At 41.3% G+C, this 17,927-nt stretch overlaps 5 protein-coding genes across 5 annotated transcripts; all 5 read right to left on the reverse strand.

Moving 5' to 3' along the window:
• Nucleotides 1-900: 900 nt before the first annotated feature.
• Nucleotides 901-1,362, reverse strand: LOC120669289. The gene has a single exon (XM_039949065.1). The coding sequence runs from the start codon at nucleotides 1,360-1,362 to the stop codon at nucleotides 901-903; it is 462 nt and encodes a 153-aa protein (XP_039804999.1).
• Nucleotides 1,363-4,819: 3,457 nt separating this feature from the next.
• On the reverse strand, nucleotides 4,820-5,281 carry LOC120669290. The gene has a single exon (XM_039949066.1). The coding sequence runs from the start codon at nucleotides 5,279-5,281 to the stop codon at nucleotides 4,820-4,822; it is 462 nt and encodes a 153-aa protein (XP_039805000.1).
• Nucleotides 5,282-8,403: 3,122 nt separating this feature from the next.
• Nucleotides 8,404-8,787, reverse strand: LOC120669291. Its single transcript, XM_039949067.1, has one exon. The coding sequence runs from the start codon at nucleotides 8,785-8,787 to the stop codon at nucleotides 8,404-8,406; it is 384 nt and encodes a 127-aa protein (XP_039805001.1).
• Nucleotides 8,788-12,273: 3,486 nt separating this feature from the next.
• LOC120669293 lies at nucleotides 12,274-12,735 on the reverse strand. The gene has a single exon (XM_039949068.1). It carries the CDS (start codon nucleotides 12,733-12,735, stop codon nucleotides 12,274-12,276), a length of 462 nt encoding a protein of 153 aa, XP_039805002.1.
• A 3,481-nt stretch (nucleotides 12,736-16,216) lies between these two features.
• LOC120669294 lies at nucleotides 16,217-16,678 on the reverse strand. The gene has a single exon (XM_039949069.1). The coding sequence runs from the start codon at nucleotides 16,676-16,678 to the stop codon at nucleotides 16,217-16,219; it is 462 nt and encodes a 153-aa protein (XP_039805003.1).
• Nucleotides 16,679-17,927: the final 1,249 nt, after the last annotated feature.

Raw genomic sequence — 17,927 nt, forward strand, 5'->3', positions numbered from 1 at the left:
CACTTTGCAAATAATATGTGGCTTCAAATGCACTTTTAAAATTATGAAATAATGTAAGAGTATTTAAAAAAATTGTACCAGTTTGTTGTGAAGAAATCAAAGTTTAAATAGCACAACATATCTGGTTCCTTTTGAGTTTAAAAAACTCACGAGATGTTAACAGAGTGTATACTTTTTTCAAAAAATATATGTATTGTATTTAGGTTATAGACAATCCATATATACAGCGAGATTAAAAGTTTTTTTGAAGGTAAGCTGGCCAATTTAATAGATTAAAAATTCTAGCAGTAGCATATTTTAGCCTTGACACATTTATTATAATTTAATTTTCAATTCAATGACGACTGTTCGTGACTGCTGACTGCGCGCTGTACTAAAGTTTCTATCGAGCATCTATGGTTTTTGACCATGGGGTCACATTTCTATCAAACGAATGTAATACACCCTGACTCCAATTTGATCCAAATTATTCTCCACGAATAAGCAGAAGTGTTCTTTAGATTATCAGATAACATGAAATAAACACAAGCACACATGGAAGCATCGTAGCCGTACGGCCAGCCATGTTTGGCTGCGGTCATATTTAACAGTATTTTTTTAAGCCTAATGAAGCACCATTTGATCTATGAATGGCTTGTCTATTTTCTAAACAATATATACCTCCATCAAAATTAACGAAAACATTCACACACTCAGCGGCTTGACTGATTGAATGCAAATTTCCATGGAACGTCAGATGTTCTGTCTTTTCATTAATTCTGTCAATTATTCACCCTGAATACAGCAGGTGTGTTCTTTACATTATTAACTCATGCAGAAATTAAAGTGAAACAAAAACCAACACAAATGCCATGCCATGCATAACATGTGGCCGTGGCCCTACGTTCCTATAGTGGTGCCTTAGGTGCAGGAGGGGCTCTCAGCAAACCCGCTTACGGGGAAGGACTGCGTGAACTGTTGAACATGGAACGTGAGCTGGTCACCGGCACGGTCGACTTGGCTGAACCCGAGCCAAGCATATTTGACCTGCACATCGACGCCGTACACTTCGGTGATGGACCCAGCATGGATGACTCCGCCGAAGGTGCTGGCGAACTGCAGGTTGAATCTCTGGCCACCGAGGTTAACAGGGAACCTGCACTCGCGTGAGAGGGTCACCTCCAATTTGCCATCTGGGTTGAGGATGTACGACCGCACACCCTTGGGGAGGAGGCCACGCGGGAAGTTGTTCTTCTCTAGAATGTCGTAGGCTGTCGTAGTTGCATCTGCCATCAAATTTGCTGAAGTTGTAGCGGCTGCGGCATAAGCAATATGGTGAATGGAAGCCACAAGGATGAGGAGGAGAATTTGTTGCTTGGCCATGAGTGCTGATTGGAATCGGTAACAAGCAGGAGTATATATATATCAAATGATCGAGCTTGATCGGATGGGATAGGACACAAACGATGCATGGCTCCATTTTATAGGCCAGTGCCGGCCGTGTATGGCAGTGCTATTGGAATATATTGTTTAAATGCGCATTGATTCTGCTGAATTATGTTCTCAAAACCTTTGTCATAAATATGTGCGAATTAATCTAGGTTTTAATTACATTAATTTCCTGCCTAATTAAAAAACGTTCCATCCAAATGTTCATGCTCCCACCGTATTTTCTGAAATTTTATGATTCGGATACATATACATGCATGGCACTATTATGACGTTCGAAATAAATTGTATTGAAGACTACAAAATGAGGAATCATATATTATTTCCAGGTTGGAGATTAAGAATTATACATATTAGGAATGTACAATGCTAGAGATATGGTCATTAGTACTGGGGGACCCTAGTTAGTAACGGCCCCTGCCCAGTACTGCCTGGTCCATACTACGTGCACGTGCACTCGGTGAAAATGCCTTGCACTAAATGGCGTCCGGTACTAAATGGCTTGCCACGTAGGGCCTCCTGGTGCGGCAGTTTAGTACTAAGTTGTTTTTTATATTTTTAATTCCCTATGTTTCTTTTCTTTTCCTTTTTAGTTTTAGTTGATTCTTATTCATATTCGTAGTCATTTGCGTATTTGTATTTGTATCTAGCAAAGCAACGACTGTATATGTTATATTTATACACACTTTAACTATTACAATTACTTCTAATACTAATGCACTTGTGATTAAAAAATATTGCGAGTACCCATCCACATAAGTTGTTTCCAGACAAGTAAGCTTTATTTTTTCATTCTGCAAAACCTTAACTGAGGCTGTCACATAGCAAGTGACCTGTGTCGGTTAAACAACGTTAACGAAGGTGGGCAAGTTAGGTCAGCCGCCTCGGTTAAATGATTAACCAAGGCGGTTGGAGGACCGCATCGGTAAATGCCTCGATTAACTGTGACCTTGCGTCCGAGGCAGTTTGCCTGCCCGCCTCGGTTATGCCATGCATTTTGCCCGCCTCCAATAATTTTCCGTAGTAGTGACAGTGGATGTACCAGGATCCAAGCAACTTTATTTACATAGGAGCTAACTATATCAGGATTCAGGCAATTTTCCTGCAGAACTTAATCTGAATCCTGCCATTTCAGCAAAGTAGGTAACCCCACAAAATTGAACCGTGTAAGAAATGTTATACTACCATTTATTCTTGAAAATTCTACAATAAGGCTAAATCCCCCAGCACATCGCTCTATTTCTTACTAATGAATGAACTGCATGATTACAAACCAATATCGCATGGTGGAAGAGGGGGGGCCACAGCTAGCGATGGAGGAGGGGGTTCAGAGGGGTTGCAGCGGTGGCGGGGTGCTGAGTGGCCACGGCACGCGGTGATGCATGGGAGAGGCTCCCGCAGCTCGCGCCCCAGCATTTCTAAGGAGGAGGGGTTGCCGCTTGCGGCGGAGTAGGCGAGTGCCGAGGGGCCACCGTGGACCCGCGCCTCCTCACGAGTGCGGACGGGAACTCTAGCGACGGCGGACAACAAGATGGTATCGCGGCGAGACGGGGATGGCTGGACAACACGGCGACGCACCATAATGGATGGGGTCTACGGAGGGGAGGGGATTGGGAGTAGGCGTGCGGTCGGGAAGGAGAAGGGAGGCGTGACTGATGAGGTGGGTACCGCGGGCGGGTAAGCGGAGAGGCATGGTGAAAAAAGATTAAGGGAATTGGCGGAAACATTTTAGAAAGGTCATTTTTGATGGGTCTGCACCTCGAAACTGATCGGCCACGTTCCCACAATTAGGGTTGCCATGAGGGCTACACGGTGCTTTCCCTAGGTACATGCTAATTTGTTTCTATTTGTTCTTTATGGTATTGATTTGTTGGATTTGTTTTTGAACTAAAAACATGGTTCAGAACCATTTGAAATTATTGCATGGATGTTTTTTATGTTTAGGGACCCGGATGACACTCCCTGACAAGTTCGAGGATCTTGATTCCTGGTCTGGGACTGCACACTCCGTTAACTTTGAGGACCCACAGTGTACTTTACCCCATTTGTAACGTTATTAGCAATCTAACATTCGTGATACATGTTTGCTGATGGTCACGGTTCCATAACAAAGAACAATTTGGACAATTAGATTTCAAAAGGTTATAAATTAATTTCATTTCTATGTATCTAGTTTTTAATTAAAAATTTAAGCCAATATTCTGATTTCAACCACGGACAATTAAAACCATCCATTTCCCTCATATTTTAACGGTCATTTTCGCTTTGACATACTTGTTTTGCAACTTCGCCAATTGATGAATTCAAAATTGTTATCCATTAAAACAACCCCCCCACTAATATTAAATAGTACTTGAAACCAATGTAAATTTACACCATTTTTCTCTTGCCGATTAGACCTTAGTTCTGTATAGTTCTGTATATCAAAGGGATTGAGTTTCTGGATAATCTATGTGTAACCTAACTGTTTATATTTTTAGATTGTCCAAATTCGTTAACTAGTTTAAAGAATAGAAGAGCATACACTTTGCAAATAATATGTGGCTTCAAATGCACTTTTAAAATTATGAAATAATGTAAGAGTATTTAAAAAAATTGTACCAGTTTGTTGTGAAGAAATCAAAGTTTAAATAGCACAACATATCTGGTTCCTTTTGAGTTTAAAAAACTCACGAGATGTTAACAGAGTGTATACTTTTTCAAAAAATATATGTATTGTATTTAGGTTATAGACAATCCATATATACAGCGAGATTAAAAGTTTTTTTGAAGGTAAGCTGGCCAATTTAATAGATTAAAAATTCTAGCAGTAGCATATTTTATCCTTGACACATTTATTATAATTTAATTTTCAATTCAATGACGACTGTTCGTGACTGCTGACTGCGCGCTGTACTAAAGTTTCTATCGAGGATCTATGGTTTTTGACCATGGGGTCACATTTCTATCAAACGAATGTAATACACCCTGACTCCAATTTGATCCAAATTATTCTCCACGAATAAGCAGAAGTGTTCTTTAGATTATCAGATAACATGAAATAAACACAAGCACACATGGAAGCATCGCGGCCGTACGGCCAGCCATGTTTGGCTGCGGTCATATTTAATAGTATTTTTTAAGCCTATTGAAGCACCATTTGATCAATGAATGGCTTGCCTATTTTCTGAACAATATATACCCTCAGCGGCTTGACTGATTGAATGCAAATTTCCATGGAACGTCAGATGTTCTGTCTTTTCATTAATTCTGTCAATTATTCACCCTGAATACAGCAGGTGTGTTCTTTACATTATTAACTCATGCAGAAATTAAAGTGAAACAAAAACCAACACAAATGCCATGCCATGCATAACATGTGGCCGTGGCCCTACGTTCCTATAGTGGTGCCTTAGGTGCAGGAGGGGCTCTCAGCAAACCCGCTTACGGGGAAGGACTGCGTGAACTGTTGAACATGGAACGTGAGCTGGTCACCGGCACGGTCGACTTGGCTGAACCCGAGCCAAGCGTACTTGACCTGCACATCGACGCCGTACACTTCGGTGATGGACCCAGCATGGATGACTCCGCCGAAGGTGCTGGCGAACTGCAGGTTGAATCTCTGGCCACCGAGGTTAACAGGGAACCTACACTCGCGTGAGAGGGTCACCTCCAATTTGCCATCTGGGTTGAGGATGTACGACCGCACACCCTTGGGGAGGAGGCCACGCGGGAAGTTGTTCTTCTCTAGAATGTCGTAGGCTGTCGTAGTTGCATCTGCCGTCAAATTTGCTGAAGTTGTAGCGGCTGCGGCATAAGCAATATGGTGAATGGAAGCCACAAGGATGAGGAGGAGAATTTGTTGCTTGGCCATGAGTGCTGATTGGAATCGGTAACAAGCAGGAGTATATATATATCAAATGATCGAGCTTGATCGGATGGGATAGGACACAAACGATGCATGGCTCCATTTTATAGGCCAGTGCCGGCCGTGTATGGCAGTGCTATTGGAATATATTGTTTAAATGCGCATTGATTCTGCTGAATTATGTTCTCAAAACCTTTGTCATAAATATGTACGAATTAATCTAGGTTTTAATTACATTAATTTCCTGCCTAATTAAAAAACATTCCATCCAAATGTTCATGCTCCCACCGTATTTTCTGAAATTTTATGATTCGGATACATATACATGCAAGGCACTATTATGACGTTCAAAATAAATTGTATTGAAGACTACAAAATGAGGAATCATATATTATTTCCAGGTTGGAGATTAAGAATTATACATATTAGGAATGTACAATGCTAAAGATATGGTCATTAGTACTGGGGGACCCTAGTTAGTAACGGCCCCTGCCCGGTACTGCCTTTTCCATACTACGTGCACGTGCACTCGGTGAAAATGCCTTGCACTAAATGGCGTCCGGTACTAAATGGCTTGCCACGTAGGGCCTCCTGGTGCGGCAGTTTAGTACTAAGTTGTTTTTTTGGTTTTTAATTCCCTATGTTTCTTTTCTTTTCCTTTTTAGTTTTAGTTGATTCTTATTCATTTTCGTGGTCATTTGCGTATTTGTATTTGTATCTAGCAAAGCAACGACTGTATATGTTATATTTATACACACTTGAACTATTACAATTACTTCTAATACTAATGCACTTGTGATTAAAAAATATTGCGAGTACCCATCCACATAAGTTGTTTCCAGACAAGTAAGCTTTATTTTTTCATTCTGCAAAACCTTAACTGAGGCTGTCACATAGCAAGTGACCGTGTCGGTTAAACAACGTTAACGAAGGTGGGCAAGTTAGGTCAGCCGCCTCGGTAAATGCCTCGATTAACTGTGACCTTGCGTCCGAGGCAGTTTGCCTGCCCGCTCGGTTATGCCATGCATTTTGCCCGCCTCCAATAATTTTCCGTAGTAGTGACAGTGGATGTACCAGGATCCAAGCAACTTTATTTACATAGGAGCTAACTATATCAGGATTCAGGCAATTTTCTTGCAGAACTTAATCTGAATCCTGCCATTTCAGCAAAGTAGGTAACCACACAAATAATGGCTGGACAACACGGCGACGCACCATAATGGATGGGGTCTACGGAGGGGAGGGGATTGGGAGTAGGCGTGCGGTAGGGAAGGAGAAGGGAGGCGTGACTGATGAGGTGGGTACCGCGGGCGGGTAAGCGGAGAGGCATGGTGAAAAAAGATTAAGGGAATTGGCGGAAACATTTTAGAAAGGTCATTTTTGATGGGTCTGCACCTCGAAACTGATCGGCCACGTTCCCACAATTAGGGTTGCCATGAGGGCTACACGGTGCTTTCCCTAGGTACATGCTAATTTGTTTCTATTTGTTCTTTATGGTATTGATTTGTTGGATTTGTTTTTGAACTAAAAACATGGTTCAGAACCATTTGAAATTATTGCATGGATGTTTTTTATGTTTAGGGACCCGGATGACACTCCCTGACAAGTTCGAGGATCTTGATTCCTGGTCTGGGACTGCACACTCCGTTAACTTTGAGGACCCACAGTGTACTTTACTCCATTTGTAACGTTATTAGCAATCTAACATTCGTGATACATGTTTGCTGATGGTCACGGTTCCATAACAAAGAACAATTTGGACAATTAGATTTCAAATGGTTATAAATTAATTTCATTTCTATGTATCTAGTTTTTAATTAAAAATTTAAGCCAATATTCTGATTTCAACCACGGACAATTAAAACCATCCATTTCCCTCATATTTTAAGGGTCATTTTCGCTTTAACATACTTGTTTTGCAACTTCGCCAATTGATGAATTCAAAATGGTTATCCATTAAAACAACCCCCCCACTAATATTAAAGAGTACTTGAAACCAATGTAAATTTACACCATTTTTCTCTTGCCGATTAGACCTTAGTTCTGTATATCAAAGGGATTGAGTTTCTGGATAATCTATGTGTAACCTAACTGTTTATATTTTTAGATTGTCCAAATTCGTTAACTAGTTTAAAGAATAGAAGAGCATACACTTTGCAAATAATATGTGGCTTCAAATGCACTTTTAAAATTATGAAATAATGTAAGAGTATTTAAAAAAATTGTACCAGTTTGTTGTGAAGAAATCAAAGTTTAAATAGCACAACATATCTGGTTCCTTTTGAGTTTAAAAAACTCACGAGATGTTAACAGAGTGTATACTTTTTCAAAAAATATATGTATTGTATTTAGGTTATAGACAATCCATATATACAGCGAGATTAAAAGTTTTTTTGAAGGTAAGCTAGGCCAATTTAATAGATTAAAAATTCTAGCAGTAGCATATTTTAGCCTTGACACATTTATTATAATTTAATTTTCAATTCAATGACGACTGTTCGTGACTGCTGACTGCACGCTGTACTAAAGTTTCTATCGAGCATCTATGGTTTTTGACCATGGGGTCACATTTCTATCAAACGAATGTAATACACCCTGACTCCAATTCGATCCAAATTATTCTCCACGAATAAGCAGAAGTGTTCTTTAGATTATCAGATAACATGAAATAAACACAAGCACACATGGAAGCATCGCGGCCGTACGGCCAGCCATGTTTGGCTGCGGTCATATTTAACAGTATTTTTTAAGCCTAATGAAGCACCATTTGATCAATGAATGGCTTGTCTATTTTCTAAACAATATATACCTCCATCAAAATTAACCAAAACATTCACACACTCAGCGGCTTGACTGATTGAATGCAAATTTCCATGGAACGTCAGATGTTCTGTCTTGTCATTAATTCTGTCAATTATTCACCCTGAATACAGCAGGTGTGTTCTTTACATTATTAACTCATGCAGAAATTAAAGTGAAACAAAAACCAACACAAATGCCATGCCATGCATAACATGTGGCCGTGGCCCTACGTTCCTATAGTGGTGCCTTAGGTGCAGGAGGGGCTCTCAGCAAACCCGCTTACGGGGAAGGACTGCGTGAACTGTTGAACATGGAACGTGAGCTGGTCACCGGCACGGTTCGACTTGGCTGAACCCGAGCCAAGCGTACTTGACCTGCACATCGACGCCGTACACTTCGGTGATGGACCCAGCATGGATGACTCCGCCGAAGGTGCTGGCGAACTGCAGGTTGAATCTCTGGCCACCAAGGTTAACAGGGAACCTGCACTCGCGTGAGAGGGTCACCTCCAATTTGCCATCTGGGTTGAGGATGTACGACCGCACACCCTTGGGGAGGAGGCCACGCGGGAAGTTGTTCTTCTCTAGAATGTCGTAGGCTGTCGTAGTTGCATCTGCCGTCAAATTTGCTGAAGTTGTAGCGGCTGCGGCATAAGCAATATGGTGAATGGAAGCCACAAGGATGAGGAGGAGAATTTGTTGCTTGGCCATGAGTGCTGATTGGAATCGGTAACAAGCAGGAGTATATATATATCAAATGATCGAGCTTGATCGGATGGGATAGGACACAAACGATGCATGGCTCCATTTTATAGGCCAGTGCCGGCCGTGTATGGCAGTGCTATTGGAATATATTGTTTAAATGCGCATTGATTCTGCTGAATTATGTTCTCAAAACCTTTGTCATAAATATGTACGAATTAATCTAGGTTTTAATTACATTAATTTCCTGCCTAATTAAAAAACGTTCCATCCAAATGTTCATGCTCCCACCGTATTTTCTGAAATTTTATGATTCGGATACATATACATGCAAGGCACTATTATGACGTTCAAAATAAATTGTATTGAAGACTACAAAATGAGGAATCATATATTATTTCCAGGTTGGAGATTAAGAATTATACATATTAGGAATGTACAATGCTAGAGATATGGTCATTAGTACTGGGGGACCCTAGTTAGTAACGGCCCCTGCCCGGTACTGCCTGGTCCATACTATGTGCACGTGCACTCGGTGAAAATGCCTTGTACTAAATGGCGTCCGGTACTAAATGGCTTGCCACGTAGGGCCTCCTGGTGCGGCAGTTTAGTACTAAGTTGTTTTTTTTTATTTTTAATTCCCTATGTTTCTTTTCTTTTCCTTTTAGTTTTAGTTGATTCTTATTCATATTCGTAGTCATTTGCGTATTTGTATTTGTATCTAGCAAAGCAACGACTGTATATGTTATATTTATACACACTTGAACTATTACAATTACTTCTAATACTAATGCACTTGTGATTAAAAAATATTGCGAGTACCCATCCACATAAGTTGTTTCCAGACAAGTAAGCTTTATTTTTTCATTCTGCAAAACCTTAACTGAGGCTGTCACATAGCAAGTGACCGCGTTCGGTTAAACAACGTTAACGAAGGTGGGCAAGTTAGGTCAACCGCCTCGGTTAAATGATTAACCAAGGCGGTTGGAGGACCGCATCGGTAAATGCCTCGATTAACTGTGACCTTGCGTCCGAGGCAGGTTTGCCTGCCCGCCTCGGTTATGCCATGCATTTTGCCCGCCTCCAATAAGTTTTCCGTAGTAGTGACAGTGGATGTACCAGGATCCAAGCAACTTTATTTACATAGGAGCTAACTATATCAGGATTCAGGCAATTTTCTTGCAGAACTTAATCTGAATCCTGCCATTTCAGCAAAGTAGGTAACCACACAAAATTGAACCGTGTAAGAAATGTTATACTACCATTTATTCTTGAAAATTCTACAATAAGGCCAAATCCCCCAGCACATCGCTCTATTTCTTACTAATGAATGAACTGCATGATTACAAACCAATATCGCATGGTGGAAGAGGGGGGGCCACAGCTAGCGATGGAGGAGGGGGTTCAGAGGGGTTGCAGCGGCGGCAGGGGGTGCTGAGAGGCCACTGGCACTGCGGTGATGCATGGGAGAGGCTCCCGCACCTCGCGCCCCAGCATTTCTAAGGATGAGGGGTTGCCGCTTGCGGCGGAGTAGGCGAGTGCCGAGTGGCCACCGTGGACCAGTGCCTCCTCACGAGTGCGGACGGGAACTCTAGCGACGGCGGACAACAAGACGGTATCGCGGCGAGACGGGGATGGCTGGACAACACGGCGACGCTCCATAATGGATGGGGTCTACGGAGGGGAGGGGATTGGGAGCAGGCGTGCGGTTGGGAAGGAGAAGGGAGGCGTGACTGATGAGGTGGGTACCTACAGGTGGGTAAGCGGAGAGGCATGGTGAAAAAAGATTAAGGGAATTGGCGGAAACATTTTAGAAAGGTCATTTTTGATGGGTCTGCACCTCGAAACTGATCGGCCACGTTCTCACAATTAGGGTTGCCATGAGGGCTACACGGTGCTTTCCCTAGGTACATGCTAATTTGTTTCTATTCGTTCTTTATGGTATTGATTTGTTGGATTTGTTTTTGAACTAAAAACATGGTTCAGAACCATTTGAAATTATTGCATGGATGTTTTTTATGTTTAGGGACCCGGATGACACTCCCTGACAAGTTCGAGGATCTTAATTCCTGGTCTGGGACTGCACACTCCGTTAACTTTGAGGACCCACAGTGTACTTTACCCCATTTGTAACGTTATTAGCAATCTAACATTCGTGATACATGTTTGCTGATGTTCACGGTTCCATAACAAAGAACAATTTGGACAATTAGATTTCAAATGGTTATAAATTAATTTCATTTCTATGTATCTAGTTTTTAATTAAAAATTTAAGCCAATATTCTGATTTCAACCACGGACAATTAAAACCATCCATTTCCCTCATATTTTAAGGGTCATTTTCGCTTTAACATACTTGTTTTGCAACTTCGCCAATTGATGAATTCAAAATGGTTATCCATTAAAACAACCCCCCAATAATATTAAAGAGTACTTGAAACCAATGTAAATTTACACCATTTTTCTCTTGCCGATTAGACCTTAGTTCTGTATATCAAAGGGATTGAGTTTCTGGATAATCTATGTGTAACCTAACTGTTTATATTTTTAGATTGTCCAAATTCGTTAACTATTTCAAAGAATAGAAGAGCATACACTTTGCAAATAATATGTGGCTTCAAATGCACTTTTAAAATTATGAAATAATGTAAGAGTATTTAAAAAAATTGTACCAGTTTGTTGTGAAGAAATCAAAGTTTAAATAGCACAACATATCTGGTTCCTTTTGAGTTTAAAAAACTCACGAGATGTTAACTAGAGTGTATACTTTTTCAAAAAATATATGTATTGTATTTAGGTTATAGACAATCCATATATACAGCGAGATTAAAAGTTTTTTTGAAGGTAAGCTGGCCAATTTAATAGATTAAAAATTCTAGCAGTAGCATATTTTAGCCTTGACACATTTATTATAATTTAATTTTCAATTCAATGACGACTGTTCGTGACTGCTGACTGCGCGCTGTACTAAAGTTTCTATCGAGCATCTATGGTTTTTGACCATGGGGTCACATTTCTATCAAACGAATGTAATACACCCTGACTCCAATTTGATCCAAATTATTCTCCACGAATAAGCAGAAGTGTTCTTTAGATTATCAGATAACATGAAATAAACACAAGCACACATGGAAGCATCGCGGCCGTACGGCCAGCCATGTTTGGCTGCGGTCATATTTAACAGTATTTTTTTAAGCCTAATGAAGCACCATTTGATCAATGAATGGCTTGTCTATTTTCTAAACAATATATACCTCCATCAAAATTAACCAAAACATTCACACACTCAGCGGCTTGACTGATTGAATGCAAATTTCCATGGAACGTCAGATGTTCTGTCTTGTCATTAATTCTGTCAATTATTCACCCTGAATACAGCAGGTGTGTTCTTTACATTATTAACTCATGCAGAAATTAAAGTGAAACAAAAACCAACACAAATGCCATGCCATGCATAACATGTGGCCGTGGTCCCTACGTTCCTATAGTGGTGCCTTAGGTGCAGGAGGGGCTCTCAGCAAACCCGCTTACGGGGAAGGACTGCGTGAACTGTTGAACATGGAACGTGAGCTGGTCACCGGCACGGTCGACTTGGCTGAACCCGAGCCAAGCGTACTTGACCTGCACATCGACGCCGTACACTTCGGTGATGGACCCAGCATGGATGACTCCGCCGAAGGTGCTGGCGAACTGCAGGTTGAATCTCTGGCCACCGAGGTTAACAGGGAACCTGCACTCGCGTGAGAGGGTCACCTCCAATTTGCCATCTGGGTTGAGGATATACGACCGCACACCCTTGGGGAGGAGGCCACGCGGGAAGTTGTTCTTCTCTAGAATGTCGTAGGCTGTCGTAGTTGCATCTGCCGTCAAATTTGCTGAAGTTGTAGCGGCTGCGGCATAAGCAATATGGTGAATGGAAGCCACAAGGATGAGGAGGAGAATTTGTTGCTTGGCCATGAGTGCTGATTGGAATCGGTAACAAGCAGGAGTATATATATATCAAATGATCGAGCTTGATCGGATGGGATAGGACACAAACGATGCATGGCTCCATTTTATAGGCCAGTGCCGGCCGTGTATGGCAGTGCTATTGGAATATATTGTTTAAATGCGCATTGATTCTGCTGAATTATGTTCTCAAAACCTTTGTCATAAATATGTACGAATTAATCTAGGTTTTAATTACATTAATTTCCTGCCTAATTAAAAAACGTTCCATCCAAATGTTCATGCTCCCACCGTATTTTCTGAAATTTTATGATTCGGATACATATACATGCAAGGCACTATTATGACAGTTCAAAATAAATTGTATTGAAGACTACAAAATGAGGAATCATATATTATTTCCAGGTTCGGAGATTAAGAATTATACATATTAGGAATGTACAATGCTAGAGATATGGTCATTAGTACTGGGGGACCCTAGTTAGTAACGGCCCCTGCCCGATACTGCCTGGTCCATACTATGTGCACGTGCACTCGGTGAAAATGCCTTGCACTAAATGGCGTCCGGTACTAAATGGCTTGCCACGTAGGGCCTCCTGGTGCGGCAGTTTAGTACTAAGTTGTTTTTTTGGTTTTTAATTCCCTATGTTTCTTTTCTTTTCCTTTTTAGTTTTAGTTGATTCTTATTCATATTCGTAGTCATTTGCGTATTTGTATTTGTATCTAGCAAAGCAACGACTGTATATGTTATATTTATACACACTTGAACTATTACAACTACTTCTAATACTAATGCACTTGTGATTAAAAAATATTGCAAGTACCCATCCACATAAGTTGTTTCCAGACAAGTAAGCTTTATTTTTTCATTCTGCAAAACCTTAACTGAGGCTGTCACATAGCAAGTGACCGTGTCGGTTAAACAACGTTAACGAAGGTGGGCAAGTTAGGTCAGCCGCCTCGGTTAAATGATTAACCAAGGCGGTTGGAGGACCGCATCGGTAAATGCCTCGATTAACTGTGACCTTGCGTCCGAGGCAGTTTGCCTGCCCGCCTCGGTTATGCCATGCATTTTGCCCGCCTCCAATAAGTTTTCCGTAGTAGTGACAGTGGATGTACCAGGATCCAAGCAACTTTATTTACATAGGAGCTAACTATATCAGGATTCAGGCAATTTTCTTGCAGAACTTAATCTGAATCCTGCCATTTCAGCAAAGTAGGTAACCACACAAAATTGAACCGTGTAAGAAATGTTATACTACCATTTATTCTTGAAAATTCTACAATAAGGCCAAATCCCCCAGCACATCGCTCTATTTCTTACTAATGAATGAACTGCATGATTACAAACCAATATCGCATGGTGGAAGAGGGGGGGCCACAGCTAGCGATGGAGGAGGGGGTTCAGAGGGGTTGCAGCGGCGGCGGGGGTGCTGAGAGGCCACGGCGAGCGGTGATGCATGGGAGAGGCTCCCGCACCTCGCGCCCCAGCATTTCTAAGGAGGAGGGGTTGCCGCTTGCGGCGGAGTAGGCGAGTGCCGAGGGGCCACCGTGGACCCGTGCCTCCTCACGAGTGTGGACGGGAACTCTAGCGACGGCGGACAACAAGACGGTATCGCGACGAGTACGGGGATGGCTGGACAACACGGCGACGCTCCATAATGGATGGGGTCTACGGAGGGGAGGGGATTGGGAGCAGGCGTGCGGTAGGGAAGGAGAAGGGAGGCGTGACTGATGAGGTGGGTACTGCGGGCGGTTAAGCGGAGAGGCATGGTGAAAAAAGATTAAGGGAATTGGCGGAAACATTTTAGAAAGGTCATTTTTGATGGGTCTGCACCTCGAAACTGATCGGCCACGTTCTCACAATTAGGGTTGCCATGAGGGCTACACGGTGCTTTCCCTAGGTACATGCTAATTTGTTTCTATTCGTTCTTTATGGTATTGATTTGTTGGATTTGTTTTTGAAATAAAAACATGGTTCAGAACCATTTGAAATTATTGCATGGATGTTTTTTATGTTTAGGGACCCGGATGACACTCCCTGACAAGTTCGAGGATCTTGATTCCTGGTCTGGGACTGCACACTCCGTTAACTTTGAGGACCCACAGTGTACTTTACCCCATTTGTAACGTTATTAGCAATCTAACATTCGTGATACATGTTTGCTGATGTTCACGGTTCCATAACAAAGAACAATTTGGACAACTAGATTTCAAATGGTTATAAATTAATTTCATTTCTATGTATCTAGTTTTTAATTAAAAATTTAAGCCAATATTCTGATTTCAACCACGGACAATTAAAACCATCCATTTCCCTCATATTTTAAGGGTCATTTTCGCTTTAACATACTTGTTTTGCAACTTCGCCAATTGATGAATTCAAAATGGTTATCCATTAAAACAACCCCCCAATAATATTAAAGAGTACTTGAAACCAATGTAAATTTACACCATTTTTCTCTTGCCGATTAGACCTTAGTTCTGTATATCAAAGGGATTGAGTTTCTGGATAATCTATGTGTAACCTAACTGTTTATATTTTTAGATTGTCCAAATTCGTTAACTATTTCAAAGAATAGAAGAGCATACACTTTGCAAATAATATGTGGCTTCAAATGCACTTTTAAAATTATGAAATAATGTAAGAGTATTTAAAAAAATTGTACCAGTTTGTTGTGAAGAAATCAAAGTTTAAATAGCACAACATATCTGGTTCCTTTTGAGTTTAAAAAACTCACGAGATGTTAACAGAGTGTATACTTTTTCAAAAAATATATGTATTGTATTTAGGTTATAGACAATCCATATATACAGCGAGATTAAAAGTTTTTTTGAAGGTAAGCTGGCCAATTTAATAGATTAAAAATTCTAGCAGTAGCATATTTTAGCCTTGACACATTTATTATAATTTAATTTTCAATTCAATGACGACTGTTCGTGACTGCTGACTGCGCGCTGTACTAAAGTTTCTATCGAGCATCTATGGTTTTTGACCATGGGGTCACATTTCTATCAAACGAATGTAATACACCCTGACTCCAATTTGATCCAAATTATTCTCCACGAATAAGCAGAAGTGTTCTTTAGATTATCAGATAACATGAAATAAACACAAGCACACATGGAAGCATCGCGGCCGTACGGCCAGCCATGTTTGGCTGCGGTCATATTTAACAGTATTTTTTTAAGCCTAATGAAGCACCATTTGATCAATGAATGGCTTGTCTATTTTCTAAACAATATATACCTCCATCAAAATTAACCAAAACATTCACACACTCAGCGGCTTGACTGATTGAATGCAAATTTCCATGGAACGTCAGATGTTCTGTCTTGTCATTAATTCTGTCAATTATTCACCCTGAATACAGCAGGTGTGTTCTTTACATTATTAACTCATGCAGAAATTAAAGTGAAACAAAAACCAACACAAATGCCATGCCATGCATAACATGTGGCCGTGGTCCTACGTTCCTATAGTGGTGCCTTAGGTGCAGGAGGGGCTCTCAGCAAACCCGCTTACGGGGAAGGACTGCGTGAACTGTTGAACATGGAACGTGAGCTGGTCACCGGCACGGTCGACTTGGCTGAACCCGAGCCAAGCGTACTTGACCTGCACATCGACGCCGTACACTTCGGTGATGGACCCAGCATGGATGACTCCGCCGAAGGTGCTGGCGAACTGCAGGTTGAATCTCTGGCCACCGAGGTTAACAGGGAACCTGCACTCGCGTGAGAGGGTCACCTCCAATTTGCCATCTGGGTTGAGGATATACGACCGCACACCCTTGGGGAGGAGGCCACGCGGGAAGTTGTTCTTCTCTAGAATGTCGTAGGCTGTCGTAGTTGCATCTGCCGTCAAATTTGCTGAAGTTGTAGCGGCTGCGGCATAAGCAATATGGTGAATGGAAGCCACAAGGATGAGGAGGAGAATTTGTTGCTTGGCCATGAATGCTGATTGGAATCGGTAACAAGCAGGAGTATATATATATCAAATGATCGAGCTTGATCGGATGGGATAGGACACAAACGATGCATGGCTCCATTTTATAGGCCAGTGCCGGCCGTGTATGGCAGTGCTATTGGAATGTATTGTTTAAATGCGCATTGATTCTGCTGAATTATGTTCTCAAAACCTTTGTCATAAATATGTACGAATTAATCTAGGTTTTAATTACATTAATTTCCTGCCTAATTAAAAAACGTTCCATCCAAATGTTCATGCTCCCACCGTATTTTCTGAAATTTTATGATTCGGATACATATACATGCAAGGCACTATTATGACATTCAAAATAAATTGTATTGAAGACTACAAAATGAGGAATCATATATTATTTCCAGGTTCGAGATTAAGAATTATACATATTAGGAATGTACAATGCAAGAGATATGGTCATTAGTACTGGGGGACCCTAGTTAGTAACGGCCCCTGCCCGATACTGCCTGGTCCATACTATGTGCACGTGCACTCGGTGAAAATGCCTTGCACTAAATGGCGTCCGGTACTAAATGGCTTGCCACGTAGGGCCTCCTGGTGCGGCAGTTTAGTACTAAGTTGTTTTTTTGGTTTTTAATTCCCTATGTTTCTTTTCTTTTCCTTTTTAGTTTTAGTTGATTCTTATTCATATTCGTAGTCATTTGCGTATTTGTATTTGTATCTAGCAAAGCAACGACTGTATATGTTATATTTATACACACTTGAACTATTACAACTACTTCTAATACTAATGCACTTGTGATTAAAAAATATTGCAAGTACCCATCCACATAAGTTGTTTCCAGACAAGTAAGCTTTATTTTTTCATTCTGCAAAACCTTAACTGAGGCTGTCACATAGCAAGTGACCGTGTCAGGTTAAACAACGTTAACGAAGGTGGGCAAGTTAGGTCAGCCGCCTCGGTTAAATGATTAACCAAGGCGGTTGGAGGACCGCATCGGTAAATGCCTCGATTAACTGTGACCTTGCGTCCGAGGCAGTTTGCCTGCCCGCCTCGGTTATGCCATGCATTTTGCCCGCCTCCAATAAGTTTTCCGTAGTAGTGACAGTGGATGTACCAGGATCCAAGCAACTTTATTTACATAGGAGCTAACTATATCAGGATTCAGGCAATTTTCTTGCAGAACTTAATCTGAATCCTGCCATTTCAGCAAAGCAGGTAACCACACAAAATTGAACCGTGTAAGAAATGTTATAC

This window comes from Panicum virgatum, chromosome 4N, assembly GCF_016808335.1.
Source record: "Panicum virgatum strain AP13 chromosome 4N, P.virgatum_v5, whole genome shotgun sequence".
NCBI lineage: Eukaryota > Viridiplantae > Streptophyta > Magnoliopsida > Poales > Poaceae > Panicum > Panicum virgatum.